We start from the raw sequence: 27,173 nt of genomic DNA, 5'->3' as shown, positions 1-27,173 counted from the left end.
AGTGGAGGTGGACCACTCTGGATTGGCCAATGGCAACGTTAATAAGCAAGAGAAGGTACATATGAGGCGTGTCTTGGGCACTGCAAGACCAAGCAGACCCGTGCACCCACCACCAGAATCTTCCAAGTTGATACAGAGGCCTTAACTCAGTTCAGTCTCATAGTTGGTCCAGATGATCTCAACAGCACTTTCCTCTATCAAGTCTCTGTCTTTGAAGTGGCTCCCTGTGGGCGTGTGTGGAAATACAGTTCAAGGATAGGAGGGAATAAAGGGCCATTGCCCTGTTCTGCTCAGTCAGTGTCACATCCTCTTACTGACCTCCTCCAGCAAAGGTATTTCTGTCTCTATATCACATGGCATCTGAAGGTCAAAGAGCCTAATTTGCTCAGCATCATTTTGGGTCTGGTCAGAGTGGGCAGTTTGGTGCCGTTCTCTATGGCAGAACATTGACACCAGGCAATGTGTCCCCTGTCTGGGTTGTGGGGCTGACTTTTTCTTTCAGGCTGACTCCAGGTTCAATCCAGCACCCAGGCCCACCCTCTGCAGGGGCAAGAATGTACTGTGTAACCTTAGAGGGTAACTGAAAGTGGAAAGAGGCAGCAGTAATGATGTCACCATCTATAGGCAACTCTGGGTGCAGAGAGAGGCATAGGGTCCAACTTGTTGATGACTGCAGAAAACTTAGGTTCCTTGAGTGAGGAGGTGAATGCTTAATCATTAATAGATGCATGTGGGCACACCTTGGAGCTACTGAGGGTCCATTACAGAACACCACAATAAAGTAAATATCACAATAAAGTAAGTCACAGGAATTTTTTGGTTTCCCAGTGTATATAAAGGTTATGGTTACACTATACTGTAGTCTGTTGTGTATAATAGCATAATGACTAAGAAAAACCTCTATACTTTAATTAAAAATCTTTGTTGCTAGAAAATTCTAAACATCATCTGAGCTTTTGGTGAGTCACAGTAATAACATCAAAGATCACTGATCACAGATCACCACAACAAACATAACAATGATGAAAAAGTTTGAAATATTGCAAGAATTACCAAAGTGTGACAAGGACAGGAAGTGAGCAAATGTGTTAGAAAAATGATGATGCTTATTGACTTTTTCAAAGCAGAGTTGCTACAAACCTTCAATTGGTAAAAAAAACGGAGTATCTGTGAAGCACAGTAAAGCAAAGTGCTTTACTTACTCATGAAACGAGCCATGCCTGTATGTTAGTGCCTGTGGAGCTCCAGGTGAGCTGAAGGTGCTATACCACCCCACATAAGTGTTCCTGTTTGGACCTTAGTTTAAACCTTGGGAGATCATACCAGGTAAACTTTGCAGATTGTTCTATATACAAGATTCCAAGTCTACGGACCATCACAACATATGTCAGGTCAGCATTTCCACAGGATGCTCTGGAGTTCAGAACCTGGGAACCTCACTATTACAATGAGTGTTGTTGTCATTGAGGCAAATGATCCCCAAATGGCTGCCTAGGAACCTGGACTGGCCTGGGAGGATGTGTTTCTCCTGTTGTGACAAAAGGCAAAAAATAAAAAGAATCATGGGTGCCTTGGTTTGTAATATTTTTGTAACATCTAAAGTATATTGAGTTGAGCTATCACTCTGGAGTAGATCCATGAAAAGAAATGAGCCAAATTGTTTCTTAAAATGTCTTTGTTCCATCAAATTCAGAGACCTTGGAATCCATAACTGGATCCAGCCTTTTATCTTGCAGAAAGATCACACTGAAGATAGTTGGTTGAGCTGCATGGCCTGACTGGGAACAGTCAGTCCTGCCTTGACATTTTCTTGCGTGTGGTCTGGAGTTATTTAACATCACTGGGACTTAGGGGCTTAACACTAGAATGGCTATGTCTTACACCACGTCTATTGCAGGTTCCCATTGCTTCACCACGTTTGTCTCTGCTCAGGGACACAGTCTCCAACTTTCAGAATCTTAAGGGTCACCATGGTCACGTGTCATGCACTGGATTTTATTTTTGGCCACATGTCAGTTTGTAGGATCTTAGTTCCCTTACCAGGGATTGAACCTGGATCCCCTGAAGTAGAAGCACCGAGTCTTAACCACTGGATGCCAGGGAATTACCACTGGATTTTAAAGGCTTCCACCTGGAAGTGGTGTGTGCTATTTCTCCTCACATTTCATTGGCCAAGACAAGTCATGTGATTACACCTAACTGCAAGAGGTCTGAAAAGTACAACCCTACAAAGAAGTTCCTGGAAGGAATAGAGGTAAAAGTATTGGCAGACAGCAGTTAAGGCCAAACACACAGTCATTCGTTAGTATTCCTTTTTCTTTATTTTAGCTCAGTATTTTAACTGGTTGAAATATTTTTATATCTTGATTCTGATATAAATTGTATTAGTTGCCAAATTTTGAGAGTCTGTGGCATTTCCCTAAAAACTTCCTCTAGCGTAGTAGTGATTCACTGACTAGTAAGTTCAGACTACAGTTGTTCAGTGGTTTCAAGTCCACATTCTCCATGAGGGAATCTTGAGAAATTCTATCACACGGTTTGCTGAAATCCAGACACGTTATTTGGGCATTTTGCCTTTGACTTATTAAAGTAGGATCTCTATCAAAAAAGGAAATAAGGTGAGTTAGTGAGAAGATTAGATGTTTTTAAGTTTGGAATAATATGAACCAAAGGTCTGGATAATTGAATTTGAGGTTTTGTTTAAACATAGAAACAGCATTGTTTTAATAACTATGTTAATAAGACATGGTAATATATTAGTTGAGCTCTTTGGTTAGATATTTGGAGGTCTTGCAGATAGTTGGAAACTGTTAGCCAAACACCAAATCAACCTTCAGAACCAAGGAAAAGACCCACTTTCCCACGAGTGACAACAGCAATAGTAACAGTGAACACTTGCGTGGTATTTAGTGTGTGGATGTTTTGCAGCCAGGGCAAATAATACCATGTTCTACTGTCCAGAAATAATTGCATGTTCCTCTTACAATCAAGAGGGCTGGATTTAGTCTTTTTTAACTTGGATAAAAATGGTCTTGTACTGTCTCTTTCATAATATGCCTTTTAAAGATAAAGACAGAGAGAATATATTTTTATAAAAGTTCAGTGTTAGTTTGAAAATTCAGAAATCAGCATCCAGAAAATAAAACCAGTTACTTCTTTCATAGTTCAAAGTGATATGAAATTTTCCCCCAAGAGAGTTGGTTAGGCAAAAATATAGCAAATTGAAGTGTGATTTTAATTAGCTCACAACCTTACACTTCATTGTGTGTGTGTGCGTATGTGTTTGTGTGTGTGTGTGTGTTGATGGAAAGGAATGAGCAGCACTAGTTCATTATTCCAGAATTTAAGGTAAGAGTTTCAGGAAAGAATGCGCACTCCATCGGCACAGAAACACCTGAATGATGAGAGGAGTACCAGCAGAGGGTGCTGGTGCGGCACAAAATTAGGATTTTTTTTTTTTTTTTTTAACAGGTCTGGGCTAGAAGACGGCAGGTGTGAGGGAAATGTAATAACTGTTTGGGTCCACTTGGTGGTATGAATTCTCCAGCTGCAGGTAGATTAGTTTGGGTTTCAGTGACTTGTTTTGTAATGGCCACATGGATTTTAGACATATTCTAAAGCACAACTGCCTGACACTTGCTCCTGTGTCTGAGCGAGCTGGGGAGAGGCCCGGCAGTTTGGCTCCTGTTTTCACTGGAGACTTTTATCAGCCCCTGGCTGCTCATCTGTGGCACCTTCATGCTGGGTTCACGTGTCATCTCTACTTTCTTACTTGCTCAGCTTTTGCAAAACTATATTTATGTGGCCTAAAAAATTTGCCCGAACTGTTAATCCAGTTAGGGCAATCCTGTTAATCCAAGAGGGTCCCATTTTCTTTTCTCACACGGCCACCTTAAAGACAAGGTGGCTAGTTCCTGGGAGCCCATCCGTAGCAGAGGTTGTGAAAGGTCAGATGGGGAGACAAGGTGGACTTCCTCTCCTCGGTGGAGCCTGACCGCCCGGCGGTCAAAGCACTAGTCAGCCTAACTCGGACGTTTAGCGGAGCCTCCCCCGCCCCCTCTCCGTTCCCCCTACCCAAGTAGGTCGGGAGGAACATTCCCTTTACTCAGGGCTCTATAGTTAAACCCTGGCAGGGCCTTCGGGAATCTGCACTTCTGAACTGCTCTTTCAGAAGACCGACCGCGTCCTGGGCTGGGAGTCAAGTGACCCACTGGGGTCCAGTCCAGCCCGTCTGGGCCTCAGTTTCCTCCTCGGTTCAACGGCAGGATTGGACAGCCTGATCCCGAGGCCTCTTTCAGCTCTCCCACGCCACAGTCAGACATTTCCGAGCGGCGCGGCCGGCTCCGCCCTCGGCAAAGGGCAGGCTCTCGGTCAGCACCAAGGACAGAGGACCCGGGGGCGCTGCGCTGAACGCAAGGTCACTTCCTAGCCAGCCCCGCCGATCTGCGGGTGTCGGGGCGCCGGGGTTGGGAGGCGGCGCGAGAGGGCTGTATGTGTCGAGGGGAGTGTTGTGGCGGGCGGTGGGGTGGGGAAGGAGCCCCGAGAACGAGGTAAGGCCGGTCCCCGCTACGGCCTCGCAGATTCCATGGCGAGGGGCCGCGGGCGGCTGCGGCCAGTCCGGCACCTGCTCGCCCCGCGGCGGACGCGCGCTGCTCGGCACCTGGAGGCCCGTAAAGTCTTCCCCGCGCTGGCGTTGACCTTTGTGCACCCCCCATTTCTTCCCGAGTCCCTCCGAGCTCCCCACCAGGTCCACATCACCACCGCTGTCCCCTAGAGCCGCTTTTGGACACACCCCCGACTCTGACCGCACCCCTCGTGGCTGGGGGCCCCTGTCGGCCTCTCTGCTCCGCCTGCCCCGACTCCCGGTTTAGGGGGAAGGGTACCCACCTCCCTCCCTCCCCTGCCCGGCCGGAGCCCCGCCCCCTCTAGCCCCGCCCACAGGCCCCGCCCACGGTTGCCCCGGGAACCGCTCATCCCGCATCTGCAGGAGGCGCCTGGCCCGGCTGAGCTGTGTTCTCGCCGCCAGCGCCGCCGCCGCGCCCCAGCTCCGACTCCAGCTCCCGCGCCTCTCCGTCTGCCATGCCGCCCAGCCGCGCCCTGGCGCCCGCCCTGCTGCTGCTGCTCCTCGGCGCGGGGCCCCGCAGCGGCTGCCTGGCCAGCCCGGTGCCCGCCGCGTCCCTGCCCGTGCCGGGGCCATGCAGCACGCAGCCCTGCCAGAACGGGGGTGTGTGCTCCCAGCTCCCTGCACCCGACCCGCAGTCCCCGGCCGCCGCCGGCGAGCCCGGCTACAGCTGCACCTGCCCCGCCGGGGTCTCTGGCGCCAACTGTCAGGTTAGTGGACGCGGCGGGCGCGGCGCGGGCCAATGCGCGCTCTCCGGTGCGGGGCTCCAGGGGCCTGACCCGAGCTTCTCCCTCTTCGGGGTGGGCGATGGAAGTGGCCTCTTGGCTCGCGTGGACGCGGACCCCTGGCCGACCTTGCAAGCGTCCCTTCTCTGCCTACCCTGGTTCTCCGGTGGTGCCAGCCCGAGGCTCTCGGGGCGCGCCGTTCCAGGGCCTGGCGGCTACCCTGGCCCTCATACTTCTGGCACGACCGTAAGCCGCCAAGTGGCGCGCCCCTCTCGGCCCGCGCCGAGCCACCTTCTGCTAGAGCCGGGTCTTGGTGCCCGCCCTGGCAGCAAAGAAGGGCCAGCCTGCGAGCGTCCCTGTCGGGATGTTCGTGTCCAGGTGACCCCTGCTCTTTGTCCCGTTGGACCTGAGGGTGAGCTGTAAGAGCGACAGGGAGTGGCGGGCTCCGTGCCAGGTGGTCGGGCATTTCTTTTCCAATCCCCTTGAGGGCTCTGACAAGGCAGCTGCAGACAGAGAGGTCAGCTGCCTCCCCGCGGCCAGCCCTTTCTGAGCTCAGGAGGAAGTGCTGGAGCCCTAGGAAACATTCGAGGGGACGTGGCGAGTGGGGCTTTGTGCGTAGCCTTCCGGGCCGACGCTCCTGGAGGCGCATGTTTGGGGCAGGCAGCCAGGCTTAGTGAAGCTTCGAGGAAGCGTGGGGCCAGGCGAGGGACGGGAGATGGCCAGCTGCTCCCTGTCGGTCTGGGATTTCGAGAAGAATTTGGCAGATAATAAACGAGGCTGGTTTAAAGAATGTTAAAATCTCGGTGAAACCTACTGACCTATTCACACCAACGTTTTCAGTAGATGACTTGGCAGCCCTGGGTGTGCAGATAGAAAACCCCCAAGTCTTGGTTCCAAGGTAGGGGCAAAGAGTGGATTTATCTAAAATGATGAAATTAAACCAAGTGAACGTGGAACACAATTGGGACAAATGCTTTCTTCGCTCCATTTGGAGGGGAGGAGTTTGTGTCATGTAAATCTGATAGAATGCCCCAAGAGTTACTTTGAGAATGCTCAGATGCACTTTTTTTCCTGTGAAGAGGCCACATGTGATATGATGTGATTTGATAGGATAGGATGGGTTAGGCTTTAATATTTTTTAAATAGAGGTAAATAGGATTGAGAAGCTTGACCTTGACAGACAATTTTTGCTATTTTCTAGAATCTTTTTTTTTTCCTTCTGGTTAGTAGCAAATTGTCAAGCTGACCCTATCTTTTCAGTGTTGTGCTCCTCTTTGTTAGCCTGTTCCAATGAGCTGATGAGATGAGGATGAGGATGAAGAGGGGATAATGATGAGTGTGTCAATGAACCTGGGAGTAAATTTGGGGAACGAGGACTCTCTGGGGAGATGCCAGTGGGAGCCATATGAGCCATTAGGACGAAATCCTGCTCACTGATCTCTCCTGTTGATTGATGATGTGCATGGTGTTTACTGGAGAAATGAGTTGCCTAATTGCTTCCATCAAACCAGTCTCACATTTCCATGTCTGAAATCTGTCCTTGAAAGAAATAGTTGATTTGGACTCAGAGTGTAGTAGCGATGCACAGGAGAAGGTAGGTTAGAGTGCCCATCAGTTTAAGTATATGGGAGGAAAGACTGAACATAGGGAATTTAACCCAACTCTGGGACTTATTCTTTTGGTAACTCTAAAAATATAAGAAATCTTCAAGAGAGAGAAAAATCTCTTTAGTTCTTCCTAAAGATGATTCATAGAGAAGCATAAATATTTTTTTTGTCCTAAAGTGGGGGTTTGACATAGATTGCGTTCATTCAGAGACAAGTCATCAACTGATGCACAAATATTGCAGAACAACTGGTCAAAACAGAGTCAGATCTCTAGCCCCGATCTGAGATGTTCTTAGCTGTGTGAATATGAGAGAAGCTGTACTGGGTGTCCAGAGTTCTGAGTTGAAGAGAGCTGGAGTTACTGTAATTCTAACAGGAAAGCTTAGCAAATTTGGAACCTGATCTGACTTGGTTACCCAGAAGAACTTAACTGAGATGATTCGGAGTCTTATAAACCCATAACAAATTGATTCCTGTTAATTCTAACTTAATCTTTCATTATCTTGCAGTAACACTCAAGACTCTCATTTTCTGTTGGGGGGGGGTAGGCAATCTGAATAGAGAAGTTAAACAGAGGAAAAAGCCCCTTACGCATACTCAATTACAGATAAGGGAAATGGATGTTAGCCATTGCAGACCGTATGGTTGCTGAAACAGAACGGCATGCTTGCTGGATAAATTGAATATGGAATTCTACCTGTATGTGAAGAGAATTCTTTAGACAGCAAGTGTCACCCCTCCCCCAGCTACGGAGACAATAATGTTAGCAATGGAAACATCGAACCTAACTCTGAGGTTCCCTTTCTCCCTGCCTCCTTCCTTCCTTCCTTCCTTCTTTCCCTCCTTCCTTTCTTTCTCTTCTCCTCTCCCTCCCCCCCCCTTCTATTTTGGGTATGTGTTGCAAGGTTATGAAAGCCATGAACTGCTAATTGGGCTTAAAATGGAGTAAGGCTGTCTTCAGCTTCTCTGTGGTTACTTGGCTGATGTTCGGGCAAGGCCATGGCTCCAGGCAGTGCTTCTGGTATCATCTGGTGACGGAAGTACCCAAGCTCTGGGAAGTGGCGTGAATAATGTGAAGGAGGATCTGTGGGTTTGAAGCTGAGCCGCCCCCACTGAACCTGCTGTTGCAGGTGATCTAAGCCACGTCTCAGATTCCTCATCTTTGAGGATGGGATCTGCCTCACAGGATTGGTGATGAACGGTCTGATTCTGTTTTTTGATATTTGATTGCTGACAGCTGTCAAGCGTCATCTGTCCCTCTTCCCCTTCTGCCCACATGGAGGCAAGCTGATAAGATGGCCTAGGTACTCTTTCCACTGGTACTGGCTAGAGGTTCCAGCCATGCAAGCCCCTGTCCAGACTTACGATACATCTTAAGATACATCTTTTTTAAAGTGTTGGAACACACTGAAAAGTATGAAATCCTGAGGATTCAATGGATTCTAAAGATGTATATGGAAATCTAACCTACAGAGACGTGGTGACGATGATGACGATTGCTAACTCTTTCCTCAAGCGCTTGCTATGTGCCAGTGCTATTCCAGGGGCTTTACAGATACAGCTCCCAAGTTCTCCTAGTGTCCTGTGAGCTAGGTGCTGGAACCATCCCCATTATTTAGATGAAGTGCAGAAAAGTTAAATGACCGCCCCAAGGTCACCCTGCTAGTCAGCGTAGGATTTGAACCAGGTGGCTGGCTTGATGTTATTAATAGAGCTGTAGAGTCTGAAGGATGCCAAGATGAAAGTGCAGTCCTATCTCTGTTATTTTTAGCTATGTGACCTTAAATTAGCACCATAACCTCTTTGAGTCTTATCAATGAAAAGGGAATGGAATGATTTCTGAATCTGGCTTTCCTCTAAAACACCCTGTTTTGCTCTGAAACACAGTTCAGATGGTTGTGCCCAGCTGGAATGAAAAGCTTCAGGACTGATAAAGACACAGAAAATTCTCCTTATGCTGCCTACCAAGCAAGACCTTCCTGCAGAGTTAGAATCATAGGTCCTGCCTGGCTGAAGTTATTTTTTGCCACCATGAAAGCATATGGATACTACATAAAAGACACCTAAGTATTTCTGATGGAGTTGAAAAAAACTTCAAACTTCAAATTAAAAAAAAATTATTGAAGCTGCTGTTCTTGTCTTCCTGGTTCATTTGGGGAAGCAGGCAGGTATCAGAGGTGGCAGCTGCTGTGCCAAATTTTCTTTTCAGTGAGTGGTACAGGAATGCTTCCCTTCCATTGAGCCTTCCATCACATGTAAGAATTATTTAAAGTTGTGTTATTTTATTTGGAAAACTTTTTTATTTTAATGAAATAATTCTTTGTCAAATATTCAAACAGGCAGACATCTGTTTGTTTTTTCTTGTCATGTTCCCTGGGAATCTTACCCTTTGGGATTGGAATGAAAATGTGTCAATTTCTCCCCTTGGAGGAAAAAAGGGTTTTTGGAGCTGCTTTTTATGCAGTTTTACCCACTAAGCTGATTCTATAATCCTCTCTTTGATTAAACATGCTAACTTGAAACAATGGTTCTGCTTCTGATGAATTTATTTTTGATGGAAGTTTGCTAACAAACAATAACAAGGAATTCTAGCATTTTGCACAGCATCAGCCTTCTCTACTGAACTTTTTGCACACATTCACACACATGCATGCACACACACCAGTTCACATTGTGATTGTACAATATGTTCTGTGTTAGCTGTCAAGAGACATTGCTCCTTCCTCTGACTTTTCTACAGGTGTTCATGTTTTGCAACCTTGCAAGAGAAATTCAACATCCCTGGACTTCAGTGTTCATATCTCCAAAATGGGCTAGTAGTGCTTGTCTTATTTTCTTTTTCAGAAAAGGTGCAGTTAATAAATGGGAAATTGTGAAATTTTTTTCCATAAATATAAAGATGTATGAGAGAATGAATTTTAAATTTTTTTGAGAAAAAAAGTAAAATGTTGCATAAATACAAGGTATACTGCTAGGAGAAAGATGATCTGTTTCTCATATAAAATACGATTACACTAGTCTGTTTGGTGTCTGTGATTGTTTCCCTTCAAGGAACAGACTCGATGTTTTCTCCCTACTAGGATGAGTTATACTACGACCTCAGTTTTTAAAATGAAAAAATTCATTGTGCTGAAATTTTGATAAATGTATGGTTCTTTTTATTATGAAAGAGACAATTTCTCAGAAAATTCTCAGCGACTTCAAGTTTTCTTTTGAAACAAACAGATAAAGCTCATCTAAATCCTTTGAGCGCTTTTAAGAAAGGAAAGAAACAGTTGTTTTTCTTGGCATTATGAAAATGGAGTGATTTCTTATTTGGTCTATCTGGTGCATTCTTAGGAAACATCATTTTTCTGATCTTGGCCACCTGACAAAGACGCATTTCTGTCTTTAGCTTCTTTGCTTAAGCTTCTCATGTGACACAGTACCATCCAAAGTGCTTTAGTTTATGCCCTCATTTCAGGCATCAAACAGGAAAGAAAACCTATCTGAAGCTGAAGGGTATTTGAGTCAAAAAACGGAATGGCTGAGTTATATTTTTAGATCTTCCTACTGATTCAGGAGACAGCTGTGGTCAGTGCTGCCTAACCCAGAGGCAGGAACGGCTGAAATTTGGCCTCTGAACGGAAAGTCCAACAGCACAGTAAAGTTTGTGAATAGAATTTTTTTAAAGAGAAATTTTTTATCTGTTTTTTCGATGTGAGCCATTTTTATAGTGTTTATTGAATTTGTTACAATGTTGTTTCTGTTTTATATTTTGAATTTTTTGGCCACAAGAAATGTGGGATCTTAGCTCCCCAACCAGGAATCAAACCTGCACCCCCTGCATTGGAAGGTGAAGTCTCAACCACTGAACTGCCAGGGAAGACCCTAGAATTTCTTTATATTTCCCCCTTCCTTCTTTACTTACACTGGTGTTCAACCCTGGCTGCATGTTAGAGTCACCTGGGAGCTTTAACATAAATGAGTGCCTGGGTCCCTCTACTCCCACCCTCAGGTTCTAATTTAATTGGTGGGGTCTGGGGACCTGGGATTTTAAAATGTCTTCCAAGTAATTCTACTGTAGGACCAGGGTTGAGAAGCCCCCTCTAGACTCTGGACATCTCCCCCACAGCCTGCCCTGCATGTGGCATGTGGCAGAGAAAAAGTACAAATCCCAATCTGCTCTTGGACCTTCTCATCCAAAAGCACCTAGCTTCAAATGGCCTGAAATTTCTGGCCTATGCTTTCCTCCAATGGCAAGGATTTTGCATCTTAAAGTGGACTTGAAGTCTCCATGAAGCTGGCGTGCGCTGGATTGTTAAGAGTCCAGGTGAGGGAATCAGACCTAGGGTAGACTCTGAAGGTCCTTGGATAAGTGATTCATTTTTCTGCAGCTTGATTTTCTCTTTTGTGGAAATGGGATCCTGATGCCAACCTTGAAATTTGTTGTGGATTAGAAAAGTATCCCGCCCAGTAACTGGCCCAGGGGAGACACCTAGTAAGAGCTAGTAGCCATTGTGTATATCTGTAAGAGGAATCTTGTTTATTTCATGCTTTTCCCTTGGAGGTTTATATATATATATTTCTACCTGATTTCCAAAAAGACTAAAATTCCACCAGTAGAGATTCTTTTCTTTGGTTGTGATGTATCAGATACTAGAAAGCTCCAATTTTGGTGCTGACTCCCCTCTGCATTCACTTTTGTTAGTTTCTCTTCTGTAGCCCCCTTACCAGGTAGGTGCCAAACAACAGAGAATGATGTGGCCTGAGCATGTGCAGGCCACCTAGCCTTTTATGGAATCATTCATTGCTTCATTGGAACACTGACCTGTCTTTGGTCAACAACCACAGTGTGAGTGGGAGCACAATTGTCTTTAAGAAGAGGGGCTTCTCTAAGTTGCCCACTGATGCTCCCCAGGGTGAGTGAGGACAGAGCATGACCCCAGACAGGACTGCCGGCTTCAGGACTCCAGGAGCACTAGGCATCAGACAGCAGACAGGCCCCCTGCCAAGAATGGTTTTAACATTTTAAAATGATTGGAAACAAAAATAAGAATAAGGTTTGGGGATGCATGAAAATGATATAAAATTCAATTTTCAATATCTGTCAGGCTTTGTGGAACACAGCCACGCCCATTTGTTTAAGTACTGTCCATTCGTTTAAGTACAGCGGAGTGGAGTAGTTGCAACAAACAAGATGGATTACAAAGCTGAAAATATTTATCTGGCCCATGACAAAGGGAGAGGTTGGCTGACTATTTTCATAAATGTTGGTGAAAAGAATTTACTTTTCCATTTTTATTTGACTGAGCTGAAGACTGGTCCTGGTCCCCCTTGCCAAGTCCTTCCACATTCTTTCTTCTCAAGGGGTGTTTGTAGCCAGGCTCTAGGGTCCAACCCTAAGGCTGTATCAGTGTCTCTCCCACAGCATCCTTAATTTTTAAGCAAAGTGAAGTGTATTAGAATAGGAGAATGTTAAGTATATCTTTAATATACTACCCAAGAAAGGGAAGACTTTATATAGGAAATATGAAAAGAAAACCAAACTCTCTAACTTGAAACTGACCTTCCTGATTACTCCTTACACACAGGATTTTCAGACTCTATAAAAAAAAATTAAGGCATAATTTGCATACAGTAAAATTCACCCTTTTAAGCATTCAGTTCTATGATTTTTGAAGTATAGTTGTGTAGCTGTCTCCATAATCAGGATATAGACTAGCTCATTACCTTCATAAATTTCAGCTTGCTCCTTTGTGGTGAACCCTCTCCCCAGCCCCAGCCTCCACTGATCTGATGTCTGTCTTTAGAGTTCTGCAGCTTCCAGAACATCATATAAATTAAATCACACAACAGGCGAGCTGCTTCTACTTGGTGTCAGGCTTCTGAGGTTCCATGCATCAGGTTTTTCTTTTTATTGCTAAGTAGTGTCCCACTGTACGGATATGCCACTGTTTCATTTATCCTTTCACGGGTTGACGACTTTCCAGTTGTTTCCAGTTTTTGGTGATTATGAATAAAGCTGCTGTAAGCATTCATCTACATTTAAGTGGGCATGTTTTCATTTCTCTTTGGTAAGTACCTAGGAGTGGGATTGCTGGGTCACATGATAAGGACATATTAAACTTCATAAGAAGTTGCCAAGCTGGTTCCCAGCATGTTAGTTTGCATTAAGTGAGAGCTTCAGTTGCTTGCATCCTTAACAGTTCTTGGTATCATTGGTGCTTTAGGTTTTAGCTGTTCTAATACCTGTGTGTAGCAGCATCACACTGCTGTGTTAATTTGCGTTTTCATAGCAATGGATGATATTGAGTATTTTTTAATGTGCCATTTGCCATCCATACCTTTTCCTGGATGAAATATTTGTTCAAATGAGTCGTGAGAGTTCCTTCTATATTTTGGGTACAAATCCTTTATTCGGTATGTGACTTGTAAATATTTTCTTCTAATCTGTGGCTTGTCTTCTTATTTTTTTGACAGTGTCTTGTGAAGGGCAGGTTTTTAGAACTGATGGAGTCTAATGTATCATTTTTCCCTTTGTTAATTTGTGCTTCTTTTTCTGTTCTATGTAAGAAATCTTTGCCTAACTCAAGGTCACAAAATTTTTCTCCTATATTTTCTTCTAGACTTGTATTGTTCTAGGTGTTACATTTAAGTCTTTTGACCCATTTAGAGATAATAGTTGTATTTGTGTGTGGTTCAGTGTATGAGTAGCTTTTATTTATTTTTGGCATAGGAATATCCAGTTGTTCCAGAAGTAATTGTTAAGACACTCCACTGAATTATCTTGGCACCTTTGTTGAAAATCATTTGACTATACATATGTGGGTATATTTTATTCCATTCCATTGACTCTATATATCTGTCCTTCTTCCAGTTTTATATGACCTTGATTACTGTAGTTTTAGAGTAAGCCTTGAGGTCAGGTTGTGTGAGTCCTTTAAATTTGTTGAGATGACATGAAATTCAAGAATCAGGGTAGCATATCACATCTAGATAGAAATTAAGGTTCTTAACTTGGAACCTACAGATGGTTTCAAGAGTATGTCGATGTCTTGAGATTCCAACTTTTGTATGTATTTGTTCTCCTAGAGAATGGCCCATAAGTTTCTTGAGACTCTCGAAGAAGTGTTCCACCAATAAAATAACCACTGGAACAGAGGAAAAAGAAACTAGTTAAATGCACAAGGAACTTCTGGGCATGGACTGAGGCATGTGCCAAGAACCACCCTGGGACCATGAAGTAGCTCCCAAATAGGGGTGCCAGATAAAATACAGGATGCTCAGTTAAATTTAAATTTCACATAAAAGTGAATTTTGTTTCCTTTGTGTCCCACGTATTGCACATTGTTCTTCTGAAATTCAAATTTAACTGGGAGTTCTGTAGTTTTAATTTGCTTAGTCTGGCAACCCTACCTGAAAAGCCTAACTAATTCTTACTCTGATTCCCAGCTTTGCTCTGAAGAGTTCCTCAATGGCAACATAAATTCTTGCCAAATAATTACACAAGGCCAATTTTATTAGCTTGCATTTAAAATAATAACTTAGCTCATAGTTTTACATCTTCATAGTTCCTTTCACGGAGAAGGCAATGGCACCCCACTCCAGTACTCTTGCCTGGAAAATCCCATGGATGGAGGAGCCTGGTAGACTACAGTCCATGGGGTCGCTAAGAGTCGGACACGATTGAGCGACTTCACCTTCACTTTTCCCTTTTCCCTTTCATGCACTGGAGAAGGAAATGGCAACCCACTCCAGTATTCTTGCCTGGAGAATCCCAGGGACGGCAGAGCCTGGTAGGCTGCCGTCTATGGGGTCGCACAGAGTCGGACACGACTAAAGTGACTTAGCAGCAACAGCAGCAGCAGTTCCTTTCAAGGGCAACTGTCAAACTGTGTTACGGCATTAAAAATGTGTAAAAATATAGGAAATAAGGCCACTGGTAAACTTATCTTACCCTTTTCCCATCTCTTCTGCTAGTCTCATGCCTCTGCAGTAATCATTATTCACGTTTTGGTGTGTAGTTTTACATTGTCCTCTCTGTATATATAGGCATATGTGAAGCGTATGTAAATTCTCATATATCCATGCAGCTATTTTATATAAAGAAGAAATAATCTTGTGCATACTATTCTGCAGATTTTTTTCTTAATCTATTGTGAAAATCTTACCATGTCTTAAAACAGAAAGCAAGCTTGGTCTTTTTGATGGATGAATAGTATTCCATTATGTGAATATTTATGTACTCAGTTTTTATTGAAATGCACTATTTCCATTTTTCCATTATAAATGATGTTGCAATGACTGTATAGGTATGTACATAATTATATGCAATGACATGTGTGTGTATGCTGCTGCTAAGTCGCTTCAGTCGTGTCCGACTCTGCACGACCCCACAGACGGCAGCCCACCAGGCTCCGCCGTCCCTGGGATTCTCCAGGCAAGAACACTGGAGTGGGTTGCCATTTCCTTCTCCAATGTATGAAAGTGAAAAGGGAAAGTGAAGTCGCTCAGTCGTTTCCGACTCTTAGCAACCCGATGGTCTGCAGCCTACCAGGCTCCTCTGTCCATGGGATTTTCCAGGCAAGAGTACTGGAGTCTCTATATATATGTATATGTATGTCAAAAGTTACATATATTGAGCATTTTAATAAGTATTGCAAAATTGCCATCCAGAAAGATTGAAGAGTTTTGCTCATTTGCTCACAGCATTTGAGAATGCCTGTTCACCCACATTTTTGTTAATCCTGGTATCCTAGATTTTGATTTATTTTTGTGTGTTAACTGATAGATAAAACACGGTATCTTCCTGGTTCTCTTTGCATTTTAAAAATTGCGAATGAAAGAAAACTTTTTTTTTTTTTAATGAATTGCCTATTTTTATTTTTGCCTGCTTTTCTTTTGGGTTGCTCATTTTAAAAACTGATCTACCTTGGGACTTCCCTGGTGGTCCAGTGGTTAAGACTCCATGCTCCTAATGCAGGGGGCCTGGGTTTGACCCCTTGTCAGGGAAGTAAGGTCCCGCTTACTGCCTGGTGTGCCAAAAAAAAAAAAGTTGATCTGCAGTAGCTCATTGTTAATGAGAAAATCAGCCCTTTGTGCTTTGTGTTATTAATATTTTCCCCTACTTATCTTTTCTCTTTTGATTCTGCTTATGCTCATTGTTTTGCCCTTTAGAATTTTATCATTTTTCAATCCAAGTTCATCAATGGGGTGGTCAGTAGATTTTAATCAGAATTCTAATGTTTGATACCAGTGCTATATTATAAAATATTTTGAGAACTGCCTAATTTGAACTGGGAGTTTGCTTTTAAATAATTCTGTTTTGGCCAAGATTTATATTGACAGGACTGATCCTATTGTCTTTTTAGAATGTTTAATTAAACGTAACTAGCCCTAGTTTATGGCTATTTTAAGAAGGACTGGAATGGATCTTCTAAATCATATTTAAATGCTTGTAATTTGTTTTGATTTTTTTGAAGCTGAAACACTGCAACCATTTTTTAAGATGCTTCATTCATTTTTAAGAAAGAACTATTCAGCAAAGTTCCCTTTAAATAATTGGCATGGGTTTCTTAGTATTTTGTTAAAATCACCAAGTTAATTTTAATGGCATTATTGGATAACAGTATTTCTTAGAAGTTCTGGATGGTGTAATGGTCTGATTTCAAAAAGTGTTCTTTATCCAGGCTTGGGCAGAAAAAGACTCATCTTAATATTCAGCAAAATGCAAATTTCCCTTATGCTTTAATTTCATGTTATATATTTAGCACTTTTTCCCTTGAGAACAACCCCTTTTTTTCCTGACCAGGAATTTTTGTGGTCCTCTATCTTCATTTTCACTCTTTAAAACTGGCCGTTTTTTTTTTTGGTTGTGCAAAAGGGAATTCTTTTATTTCTGTAGAAAAGCTTCATAATGAGAGAAATAATAAGTGAGACAGAGAAATGAGAACTCATATTAGCATTTCTATGAGGCTTAAAATAAACTCTCAGCTGGAGAGAAGTAAATTTAATATTATTATATTTTCTTTTATAAAGAAGGAGTAGGACGGGGTAGGATGGAGATTTGGGGACTATACTAACTGAAAGAAAAGTCACTCTTGTTTTTGTTTTCTAGGGGAAAAATTCGTTATTATGTTCAGCCTTAAGAGTGCTAAAAACTATGCTCAGTGTGCTGACTCCTTTAAAAAAATCTCTTATGTGAGGTTTTCCTTGCTTCCCTCACCTTCAGTGGACCCTTGAGATGTTTTGTATGTTTGGAAGAGGCTTAAAAAAATTTTTTTTATTGGTGTATAGTTGATTTATAATGTTATGTTGATTTCACATGTACAGCAAAGTGAATCAGTTATCCATATCCATATATCCACACTTTAGATTCTTTTCCCATATAGGACATTATAGAATATTGAGTAGAGTTCCCTGTGCTGTCCTTGAGTGTGTGTGAAGTCATTTCAGTTGTGTCTGACTCTTGGCGACCCTAAGGACTGTAGCCTGCTAAGCTTCTTTGTCCATGGGATTGTCCAGGCAAGAATACTGGAGTGAGCTGCCATGCCCTCCTCCAGGGGATCTTGTATGCCAGGGTTGATGTCTTCTTGCTTCTGTCCTTGCCCGGGCACACAGCATCCCAGGTAGTCCATTCCTGGCCTGGTCTGTGGCCCCAGTTCTCATGACATTCAGCTTGCCCACTCCATTGCCTCTTCCTGAAAGAGCTCAGTGTCTGGGGCTCCCTCCCAGGAAGACCTGTGCACTGGGGAGCTGTGTCTTCTGATGCAGCCTGGGCCCCGAGCACTGCTCATCCACCCCAGTGATCAAGCCAAATTCTAGTGCCTGTGTCTGCTGAGCTCCTTTGGGAGAAGGAGGGAGCTGGCCAGGGGTACTGGAACCACTGTGAATAAGCGGTTCTAGATGTCACTGGTCCGCTTGCTTCACTTCACTGAGAAGAAAATTGAGGCCAGAAAGTGCAAAAAAAGGAAAAAAAAAATGCAGGGCCATCCAGATCCTAAGTAGCCACATACAGCTTGAGGATGGTCTTGGCATCCAGTTGGTTGAGATTCACATGCCTGGTGCAGTCCCCTTCTCTAGACCCTGGGACCTATGGGGCACATGTAGTGTGCCCGGTGTGGCACAGTGTGGAGTCTCTGGTCATCATGGTGGGTTGCCGTACCATCTGGGCATGCTTGTTTGTTAAGGAGCTAGCTCCTGTGGGTTTATGTAGAGCACTGACATAGCTAGTTTTTAATGAGCTCAGTATAAATGAGAAATTCGAGTGGATGGGGAGGTGGGACCCGTTGCCCTTGATGATGGGCCTGCAGGGCTGCAGGCTGGAGATCTCTCATTGCTTAGCAACCACTGCCAGGCTTTTTGTTTCCTCCAGCCTGAACCTAGGTAATGTCCTCAGGGATTGGGATTTGGGCAGCCTGGTTTAGAAAGGAGTGGGAATTGGGTGTTCCATAAGCTCAATATGGGGGCTTCCCTGGTGGCTCAGTGGTAAAGAATCTGCCTGCCAATGCAGGAGATGCGGGTTCAATTCCTGGGTTGGGAAGATCCTCTGGAGAAAGAAATGGCAACCTACCAGAATTCTTGCCTGGAGAATCCCATGGACAGAGGAGCCTGATGGGCTACAGTTCATAGGGTCACAAAGAGTCAGACACAACTTCATGACTAAACAATAACAACAAAGCTTAATATGGCCCTTAGTGCACAGCCTTCTACCCTAAACAAAGAAACAAACAAACAAATACCTTCAGGAAGCTGGCAGTTCTGGCAACTCTGGATAGTTTGTGGCCCGGAGAAGCTCATAAAACAAACTGAATCCTCAGGTCAAAGGCTCAGCCTAAACATCTGCTTCCCATTCATGCCTCTGTTTCCATGACTTGGAATCTTCCAGGCCTAACCTACTCACAGTCTGACACTCAAACACATTTTTTGTAGAATGCTGGGAGAGAGGGAGGAGATGATGCTCTTTGCCTTTCAAAGCAAGTTTAGTAATCTAAAGAACTCATCCTTTCACTGGCAGTTTCTCAAAGTGAAGCTGCTCAGTCATGTCCGACTCTTTGTGACCGCATGGACTGCAGCCTGCCACACTGTCCATCCATGGGATTTTCCAGGCAAGAGTACAGGATTGGGTTGCCATTAAAGTGAAAGTAAAGTCACTCAGTCGTGTCCAACTCTTTGCAACCCCGTGGACTGTAGCCTACCAGGCTCCTCTGTCCATAGGATTTTCCAGGCAAGGGGACTGGAGTGGGTTGCCATTTCCTTTTCCAAAGGATCTTCCCAACCCAGGGGATTGAACCCAGGTCTCCTGCATTGCAGGCAGATGCTTTACCATTTGAGCCACCAGGAAAGCCAGTTTCTGAGTACTGATTAAAATGGTGTTGGAGGAGGTCATTGAGAAAACTTGACTGCTAGCTGACTTTCCAGCTTACCCTGAGCAATTGATAGCTCCTCACTCATCCCCATCTCATCCTTGGAATGTGCATTCTTCCCGCCATTACCGTGATGAGAGCCATCTTCAAGGACATGACCTTGAGAGCAACGTGATGTTGAGACCATCTGGACTGGAGACATGGCTAAACCTCTACATAAAATTTAAGATTCTGGAGAGCAGGGACAGAAATCTGTCTTGTGATACCCAAGATACACTTGATAAGTAAGTTCCTTTGCTTATTAAATCTGCCACCTGCTGATCCAGAGGGGTCTGCCTTGTCCTCACTCTACAGGGGCTAGTTTCAGATTTCACCCTGGAAGCTCACGAGTTTTCAAACTGACAGATGGCAACACATTTTGTAAACTTCTAGAGCTTGGAACCATCCTAGAATTCATCTTGGCCATTTCTCTAATTTTGCAGAAGAAAGTGAAGGCCAAAGAGATGAATGTCAGAGTCAGGAGTCAAATATTGCTTACTTCCCATCTTTGAGCTCTCTTCACCAAAAAATTTAAGCTTAGACATTTGGAATCACAAGGACAGTCCTCTGGGCAGGTGTGGTGGGAATTGCCCATAAGAACGTATATAGGTTCTTATGGGCATTCAGATTTACGTTCAGTATTCAGTTACTTACGTGCCTGGCTGTGTGTGAGGCTCCTTTCTCTGTATAACGTATTTTTAATCTTCACATTTCTTTGGAGGAGGCATTTCCTTTGCTTAATAGGTGAGGAGACTGGAGCGGATAGAGTATCTTGGTGATTTACCCAAGGTCAAACAGTGGGTGGGTTGATACTGGAGTCCCCTGTCTACATATGTAGTGTTTTCTTCATTGTTATCACAGCTGTCTGCTGCTCATCCTGCAATGTATAGAAAAATTCATTATACATGATGCTGAGCTCAGTACTGAAATTCATCCCATTCGGTTGAAGACTTAAAATGGTAAAATACTCACTGTAATCATTGCATCATTTTATTTTTTGGCAATTAAGAGACATCTTAAACAAGCAGGCTATTGTTTTAAGATGGCCTCAACATAAAACCATTTTCATCTGGATCAGAAACAATTTTCCTGCATGGCTTAATGCTTTTGCCTAACACCTTCGGAAATCACTGTTAAAAGAGTAATTTTGTATTTTAACTGATAGAAAACCTCTAAAAATAAAATGAGTTTTATTAAAATAATAATTAACTTGCAGTAATCACTTGTAATACAAAATTCAGTAATTTGAATGACTACAGCTAAAAGCCAGTAAGAGTATTAATTTTAAGATGATTGTGAATTTTGTATGTTTCCATGAGTATGAGTAGACCAGAAGTACAATTAAGTGTTTTTACTAAGTAGACATAATTGTGTGTGTGCATGCTCAATTGCTCAGTTGTGTCTGACTCTTTGGACCCCATGGACTGTGGCCTGCCAGGCTCCTCTGTCTGTGGAATTTTTCAGGCAAGAATGCTGGAGTGGGTTGCCATTTCCTCCTCCATGAGAAGGAGGACATTCAACCCAGGGATTGAACCTGAGTCTCCTGCATTGGCAAGAGGATTCTTTACCACTGAGCCACCTGGGAAGCTCATAGTCTTCAATAGGAATGTATTAAGCACTCTTATAAGGACTTCAGTGGTTATGTCTGAGGTTCTTATCTTATAGATGAGAAAAATGAAGATGAGAGAGGGTTGAACACCAGGCCAGATCAAGATTCTTTCACACTTGTAGCAGGTGTTAATTAGAACTTCTTGGGTTGCAAGCAACAGAAAACTCAATTCAGATAGCTCAAGCAAGAAAGAAAATCTCTAGTTTCGTGGGACTGAAAAGTGTAGACACTGTGGTATCAGGGGCTCAAATAATGTCATCTGGGCCATGAGTCTCTCTATCTCTCCGCCCCACTTTCCTCCATTTTGGCTTTATTCTCAGATTCCAGATGGTGACCTCTGGCAGCTCCAGGCTCACACCATCCTTACTGCCAGTGACCCCAAGGGAACAAAAGAGTCTCTTTTTCCAGTTGCTTGGGAAAGTCCTGAAATTAGCTTTGGTTGATTGACATGGGTCAAATGTGTGTCTCTGAACCAATCATTGCGGCTCAGAGATTAGATTCTGAGCATTGACCAGCCCTGGGTCATGTGTCCAGCACAGGACTAACCCCAGTCAGACTTTGGGGACCAAGATTGGAAGGAAGGCTTTTCTTAAGGAAATCATATACTCTTCTCAGAACAAGGGGTAATAGCTGTTGAGAATAAAGTCAATGGATTCCCAATATGCCTTTCTCTTTATGATGATTCTTCATACTTGAATGGTGTTTCTCCAAAAATGAATTCCTTCTGTCTGCCTCTTTGCATTCTGTCTCCTTGGGACTTCCTGGAAGGGTACTTTTTATGATGCCTGTGTGTAAATTTTGTTGCCATGTTAATCTCTATTGTTCTTTTTTTTCTAAGTGATTTTAATATCTTACATTGGAGAGCATATTTGGATCAGGTAGTTTCAAAATATTGTACTATATGTTTTAGGAGGACTCTCAATATCTGTTTTTATACCCACCCTTACACACACACACACACATACACACACAGAATTTTAGAAAATGTGCATGTGTTTTGATATCTGGTGTTCTAGAGCTGTTCAGAATTGTTTAGCTGATATGCATTTCATCTTGATGACACAGATATTTAAATTGATAAAAGAATCACAGGCAATAATGAGCTGAAGTCCCCCCATCAGTTAATGGACTCTGAAGCACGAGTGATTATTCCAGGGACTGGAACAGTTCAGTGGTTGATGTCGTATGAGGCTTGAGACTTGGAATCAGAAGACCCAGGTTCTGGCTTGGCCACTTCTTAGGATAGAGAGAAAGCTTGTTGTTTTGTGGGAGAGATGTTAACACAACTGGCTAGAAAAGAGGACCACAAAGCATTCCATCAATCAATGGAGGAGAACAGACAACTCTCCCTTGTGGAAGAATCGTGGTAGTTTAAGGATATACTGTTCCTTAAAGAGGGAGCCTAATTCCCCTTCCTTAGCTGTGGACTGTACAGAGTGACTTCCTCCCAAAGAATACACTGTGAAAATCAGGGGAATGAGTGATCTTAAGAGCAACCAGATGCTCTGCTAGGCAATCAAGGTCATCATCAACAGTGATAAGTCATGGTAATAGCATGCACCCTTGACATTTCAGCTTGTGATTCATCCAACCTCAGATATGCAGATGAAACCACTCTCATGGCAGAAACTGAAGACCCTCTTGATAAGGGTGAAAATGGAGAGTGAAAAAGCTGGCTTAAAACTCAGCATTCAGAAAACTAAGATCATGGCATCCAGTTCCTTCACTTCATGGCAAATAGCTGGGGAAAAAGTGAAAACAGCAGAAGATTTTATTTTCTTAGGCTCCAGAAGCACTGTGAACAATGACTGCAGCCACAAAATTAAGACACTTATTCTTTGGCAGAAAAGCCATGACAAACCTAGACAACATGTTAGAAAGCAGAGATATCACTTTGCTGACAAATTTCCATATAATCAAAGCTATGGTTTTTCTAGTAGTCATGTACAGTTCAGTTCAGTTGCTCAGTCTTGTCCGACTTCTTTGCATAAACTGCACCACGCCAGGCCTCCCTGTCCATCACCAACTCCCAGAGTTTACTCAAACTCATGTCCATTCAGTTGGTGATGCCATCCAGCCATCTCATCTTCTGTTTCCCCCTTCTCCTCCCACCTTCAATCTGTAGTCATGTACAGATGTGAGTATTGGACCATAAAGAAAACTGAATGCTGAAGAATTGATGCTTTCAAACTGTGGTGCTGGAGAAGACTCTTGAGAGTCCCTTGGCCTACAAGGAGATCAAACCAATCAATCCTAAAGGAAATCAACCCTGAATATTCATTGGAAGGACTGATTCTGAAGCTAAAACTCCAATACTTTGGCCACTTGATGTGAAGAGCCGACTCATTGGAAAAGACCCTGATGCTGGGAAGGATTGAAGGCAGGAGGAGAAGGGGGTGGCAGAGGAACTGATGGTTAGATAGCATCACTAACTCAATGGACATGAATTTGAGCAAACTCTAGGGGATAGTGAAAGACAGGGAAGCCTGGCATGCTGCAGTCCATGGGGTCACAAAGAGGAGGACATGACTTGAGACTGAACAACAACAACAACCCTTGACATGATGTAATGAAAACGGCATTTTATCTCTATGGTAGTCCTCTCCCCAAATCCATAATCCCAGTTCAATTGTGATAAAAATGGCAGTTAAGTCCTTCATAGACACATTTGTGTGTGTGCTCAGTTGCTTTGTCATATCTGACTCTTGTGACTCCGTGGACTGTAGCCCACCAGGCTCCTCAGTTCATGGAATTCTCCAGGCAAGAATACTGGAGTGGGTTGTCATTTCTTCTTCCAGGGGATCTTCCTGACACAAGGATAGAACTCGCAACTCCTGTGGCTCTGACATTGGCAGGCAGATATGTCTGCCTAATTGAGGGACATTCTACAAAATACCTGATCATTACTCCTCAAAATTATCAAAGTCATCAAGACAAGCAAAGTCTGGGGAAGAACCTGTCACATCCAAGAAGAGCGTGTGAATCCATAAAGGCCACCTGTAATATGGGATCTTGTAATAGGAGAAGGACATTAGGAAAAAGCTAAGGAAACCTGAATAAAGAATAGACTTTAGTTAGTAATAATGTGTCAATATTGGTTCATTTATTGTGACAAAGGTAGCAAACTAATGCCAGATATCAGTGATAAGAGAACCAAGTTATAGAATGTATGGTAATTCTTTGTGCTCTCTTCACAACTTTCCTGTGAATCTGAAAGTATTCTAAAATAAAAAAAGTTTACTTAAAGAAAATGGGCTTCCCTCACTTCAGCCAAAAGTATTTTATCAAACTCTGGTTCCATCCAGGCCCTGGCACTGGGAGATACGAGATGAATTAGATGTGTTCTCTGCACCTGGTTGTTATTGGGCAGATGTTAAAGCAGGTTCAGGGAGGTTGAATGATTTTTCCAAAGAAGAGCAAAGTCTGTCATTCCTTGAGACTCAGAGATATCCGTAAGGCATATTTTGTTTGGTAGTCAAAATGGGAAAAAACATCTTGCCTCCTCCATCAGTGGTCCTCAACCCTGGCTACATACTGGATGAGGCTTCCCTAGTGGCTCAGATGGTAAAGGGCTGTCTGCAATGAAGGAGATGTGGGTTTGATCCCTTGGTGGGGAAGATCCTCTGGAGGAGGGCATGGCAACCCACTCCAGTATTCTTGCCTGGGAAATCCCATGGACAGAGGAGCATGGCAGGTTACAGTCTCTGGAGTCAGAAGAGTTGGAAGCGACTAAAGCACCACCACCAGGGGATCTTTAAAGGTGCAAATATCTGTGTACTAAATGCTCAAAAAATGCTATTTACTCTTAAAAAAGTGCAGATGCCTAGGCCTTACTCCAGACCTATTACATCAAATCACGGGGTGGGGATGGTGTCTGGGCGGCCTTTTGACAAAGGAGCCCCTAGGTGATTCTGCTGGGCAGCTATGGTCCAGGACCACTGGCCTGGTTATTTGTGTAGGTCACATAGCTAGCACATTTTCGTGTCATTCATCTCCCTTCTGTAATATCACCTTTCTTCTGCTTTCTTGGTTGAGAGCTTGGTTTGGTTTCTTCACTTGTGTTGGTCTGCCCCAGGACAAAGTAAGCCTTCCTTGAAAATTGTGGTAGTTCAGGTCTGCCGTGATCAAGTTAAATTGGTGATTCTGTGTTCCTGTCCTCTCCTCTTACTTATCCAGCCATGGGATTCCACATTACATTTTCAGTCCCTTCACTCTTTGGATCCAGGGATTTTCATCCTGGTTCTGTGGCCTGGAGCAAGTTACATCCTGTCTCTGAGCCTCGTTTCCCTCAGCCCTAAATTAGACCCCATCAAGTGTATCTCTTCTGGTTGTTATGAAGGTGACAGTGATTCAGGTCCCAACTGCACACATGGCTTTGATCAATCATCTGCCAGCCCAGGAACTTTCTTTCTCTATAGGAAAATTTCCTAAATTGTTTCTTTCTTTTCTTTGTCAAAAATAAATTTCCATGTGCATTTTGGTCTAATGCCTATAGGAAGTGGACTCAAATATTTGCAGAATCATCCAATATAGTTTCTACAAAGAATCAAAGGATATACTTTTGCTGGTTCCTTTCTTTGGGACCCCTCTAGAAGCAACTAGAAAAGAAGTTTGTTTTTGTTTATTTTGTTCTGCAAGGGTGATTGGAGTGGATTGGTGAAGATGACTTTTCTTTGTCTCTGTCACCCTTGTGTTGACTTTAAATGAGAATCATTGTGGTGGAAAGTCAGTTGTCTTCAAACTAAATCTTGAGTATGTGCTTTATGGTTCAGTGTTTCCACTGATAAGAACAGTTCTGCCCTGTCATAAGGGCCAATATTATAGCGCAAATGAAGCATTTTGCTAGAGCCTACATGATTTGTAATGATCTCTCTCAAGGCTTCATACTGGCTCCAATGCTTTATTGTGTTCCAAATTTCAATTTTTGTTGCTTGAGAGAAAGTAAGATATCTGTTATACTGTTGTCTGAATCAGATCAGTTGGGCTTTGTCTGGTAATTCCCTTTATGCATTATTTTCTATAGAACTTGACAAATGATTAATCAACATGACACATTCTCGTCTTGCATATGTTTCTTTGGGGAAATTACTGGAGTTAGTTGGCTGCATTGTTGAGTACTTAGTTGATATCTGAGCGTGGAAAAGAAACTTTAACATGCGGTTTAACATGCTTTGGAAGGTTTACTTGTCAACATCCTAAGACTACAATGACCCACTGATGCAAAATAATTGCAGCCTTCAAATTTAATTACTCCAGTTATGCTTGCCAAAGGGTGTTCCATTAGGAATCCTGCATTTGAACAGAAGAACAAACTTTTTTGTCTTGGTACCAGGGTAGTAAGCTAGGAAGACTTCTTGATGGGGAGTAAGGAGGCTGTGTGTGTGTGTGTGTGTGTGTGTACTTGGTCATTCATGTCTGACTCTTTGTGACCCCATGGACTGTAACCTGCCACATTCCTCTGTCCATGGAATTTTCCAGGCAGGAATACTGAAGCGGGTTGCTATTTCTTTCTCCAGGGGATCTTCCTGACCCAGGGATCGAACCTGTGTCCCTTGTGTCTCCTGCATTGCAGGTGGATTCTTTACCATTAACGCCACCTGGGAAGCCCATAAAGAGGCTAAATTCCATCACTAGCTTAGTGTGGGAACCCACCTAAGCTTTCTGGGGCTCAGTTACATCATCTCAGTGCTTTCAGCTTCTCCAAGTTTCCATTGAAGGCTGTGATCATTTCAGTGGTAGGAGCTCTTACATTTGTCCAATGGGGCCAGAGAGGGCCTTTGGTGGTATCTGCCCCCTCCATTGGCCCAGCCTCTCTGATTAATGAAAGTATGCCTGTCTGTGAATGCACTTTCAGAAAGCAGGGAGTGCCAAGGGAGTTTCACACTGGTAGGTGGTGGCATTTCCTCTTCATCCAATTTGAGTTAAATGGGACCAACATATATTTTTTTCTGGCTTGTTTTTTTGCCAGGTTATATCTCCAGCGTTTGCTGGTATGCTGATGTGAACACTGTCATCTTGCTTCTTTTCTTCCAGGTTATTTTAAGGCTAAGATAAATTGTGTGAAGAAACACATTTTAAAATGGTTTTAAACTTCGCATATGTTTAAATGGGTTTTCACAGGAGAAATATGTCTAAACTTTTGCATCGTTAGAAAGTCATGGCTCTGCCAAAGCCACCTGCTAGAAGCAAGATAGGAATCAACTAACTCCCTCTGAGGTGAAAGAA

The 27,173-nt window shown here is 43.4% G+C and overlaps 1 protein-coding gene across 1 annotated transcript in view; it reads left to right on the top strand.

Annotated features, from left to right (window-relative positions):
* The first annotated feature begins 4,952 nt into the window (after positions 1-4,952).
* The window catches only part of DNER (delta/notch like EGF repeat containing), a 372,135-nt gene continuing 349,914 nt past the window's right edge, over positions 4,953-27,173 (top strand). Inside the window, exon 1 of the mRNA XM_081585417.1 lies at positions 4,953-5,331. Coding sequence (XP_081441543.1) covers positions 5,080-5,331 — 252 coding nt within the window. The 5' untranslated portion in view covers positions 4,953-5,079. The remainder of the gene's footprint in view (positions 5,332-27,173) is intronic.

The sequence above is a fragment of the Giraffa tippelskirchi genome, chromosome 3 (assembly GCF_054371585.1).
Source record: "Giraffa tippelskirchi isolate mGirTip1 chromosome 3, T2T-mGirTip1v1.2.pri, whole genome shotgun sequence".
Taxonomy (NCBI): domain Eukaryota; kingdom Metazoa; phylum Chordata; class Mammalia; order Artiodactyla; family Giraffidae; genus Giraffa; species Giraffa tippelskirchi.
The sequence above is the reverse complement of the archived record's forward strand: the minus strand, read 5'-3'. Positions and strand labels throughout refer to the sequence as shown.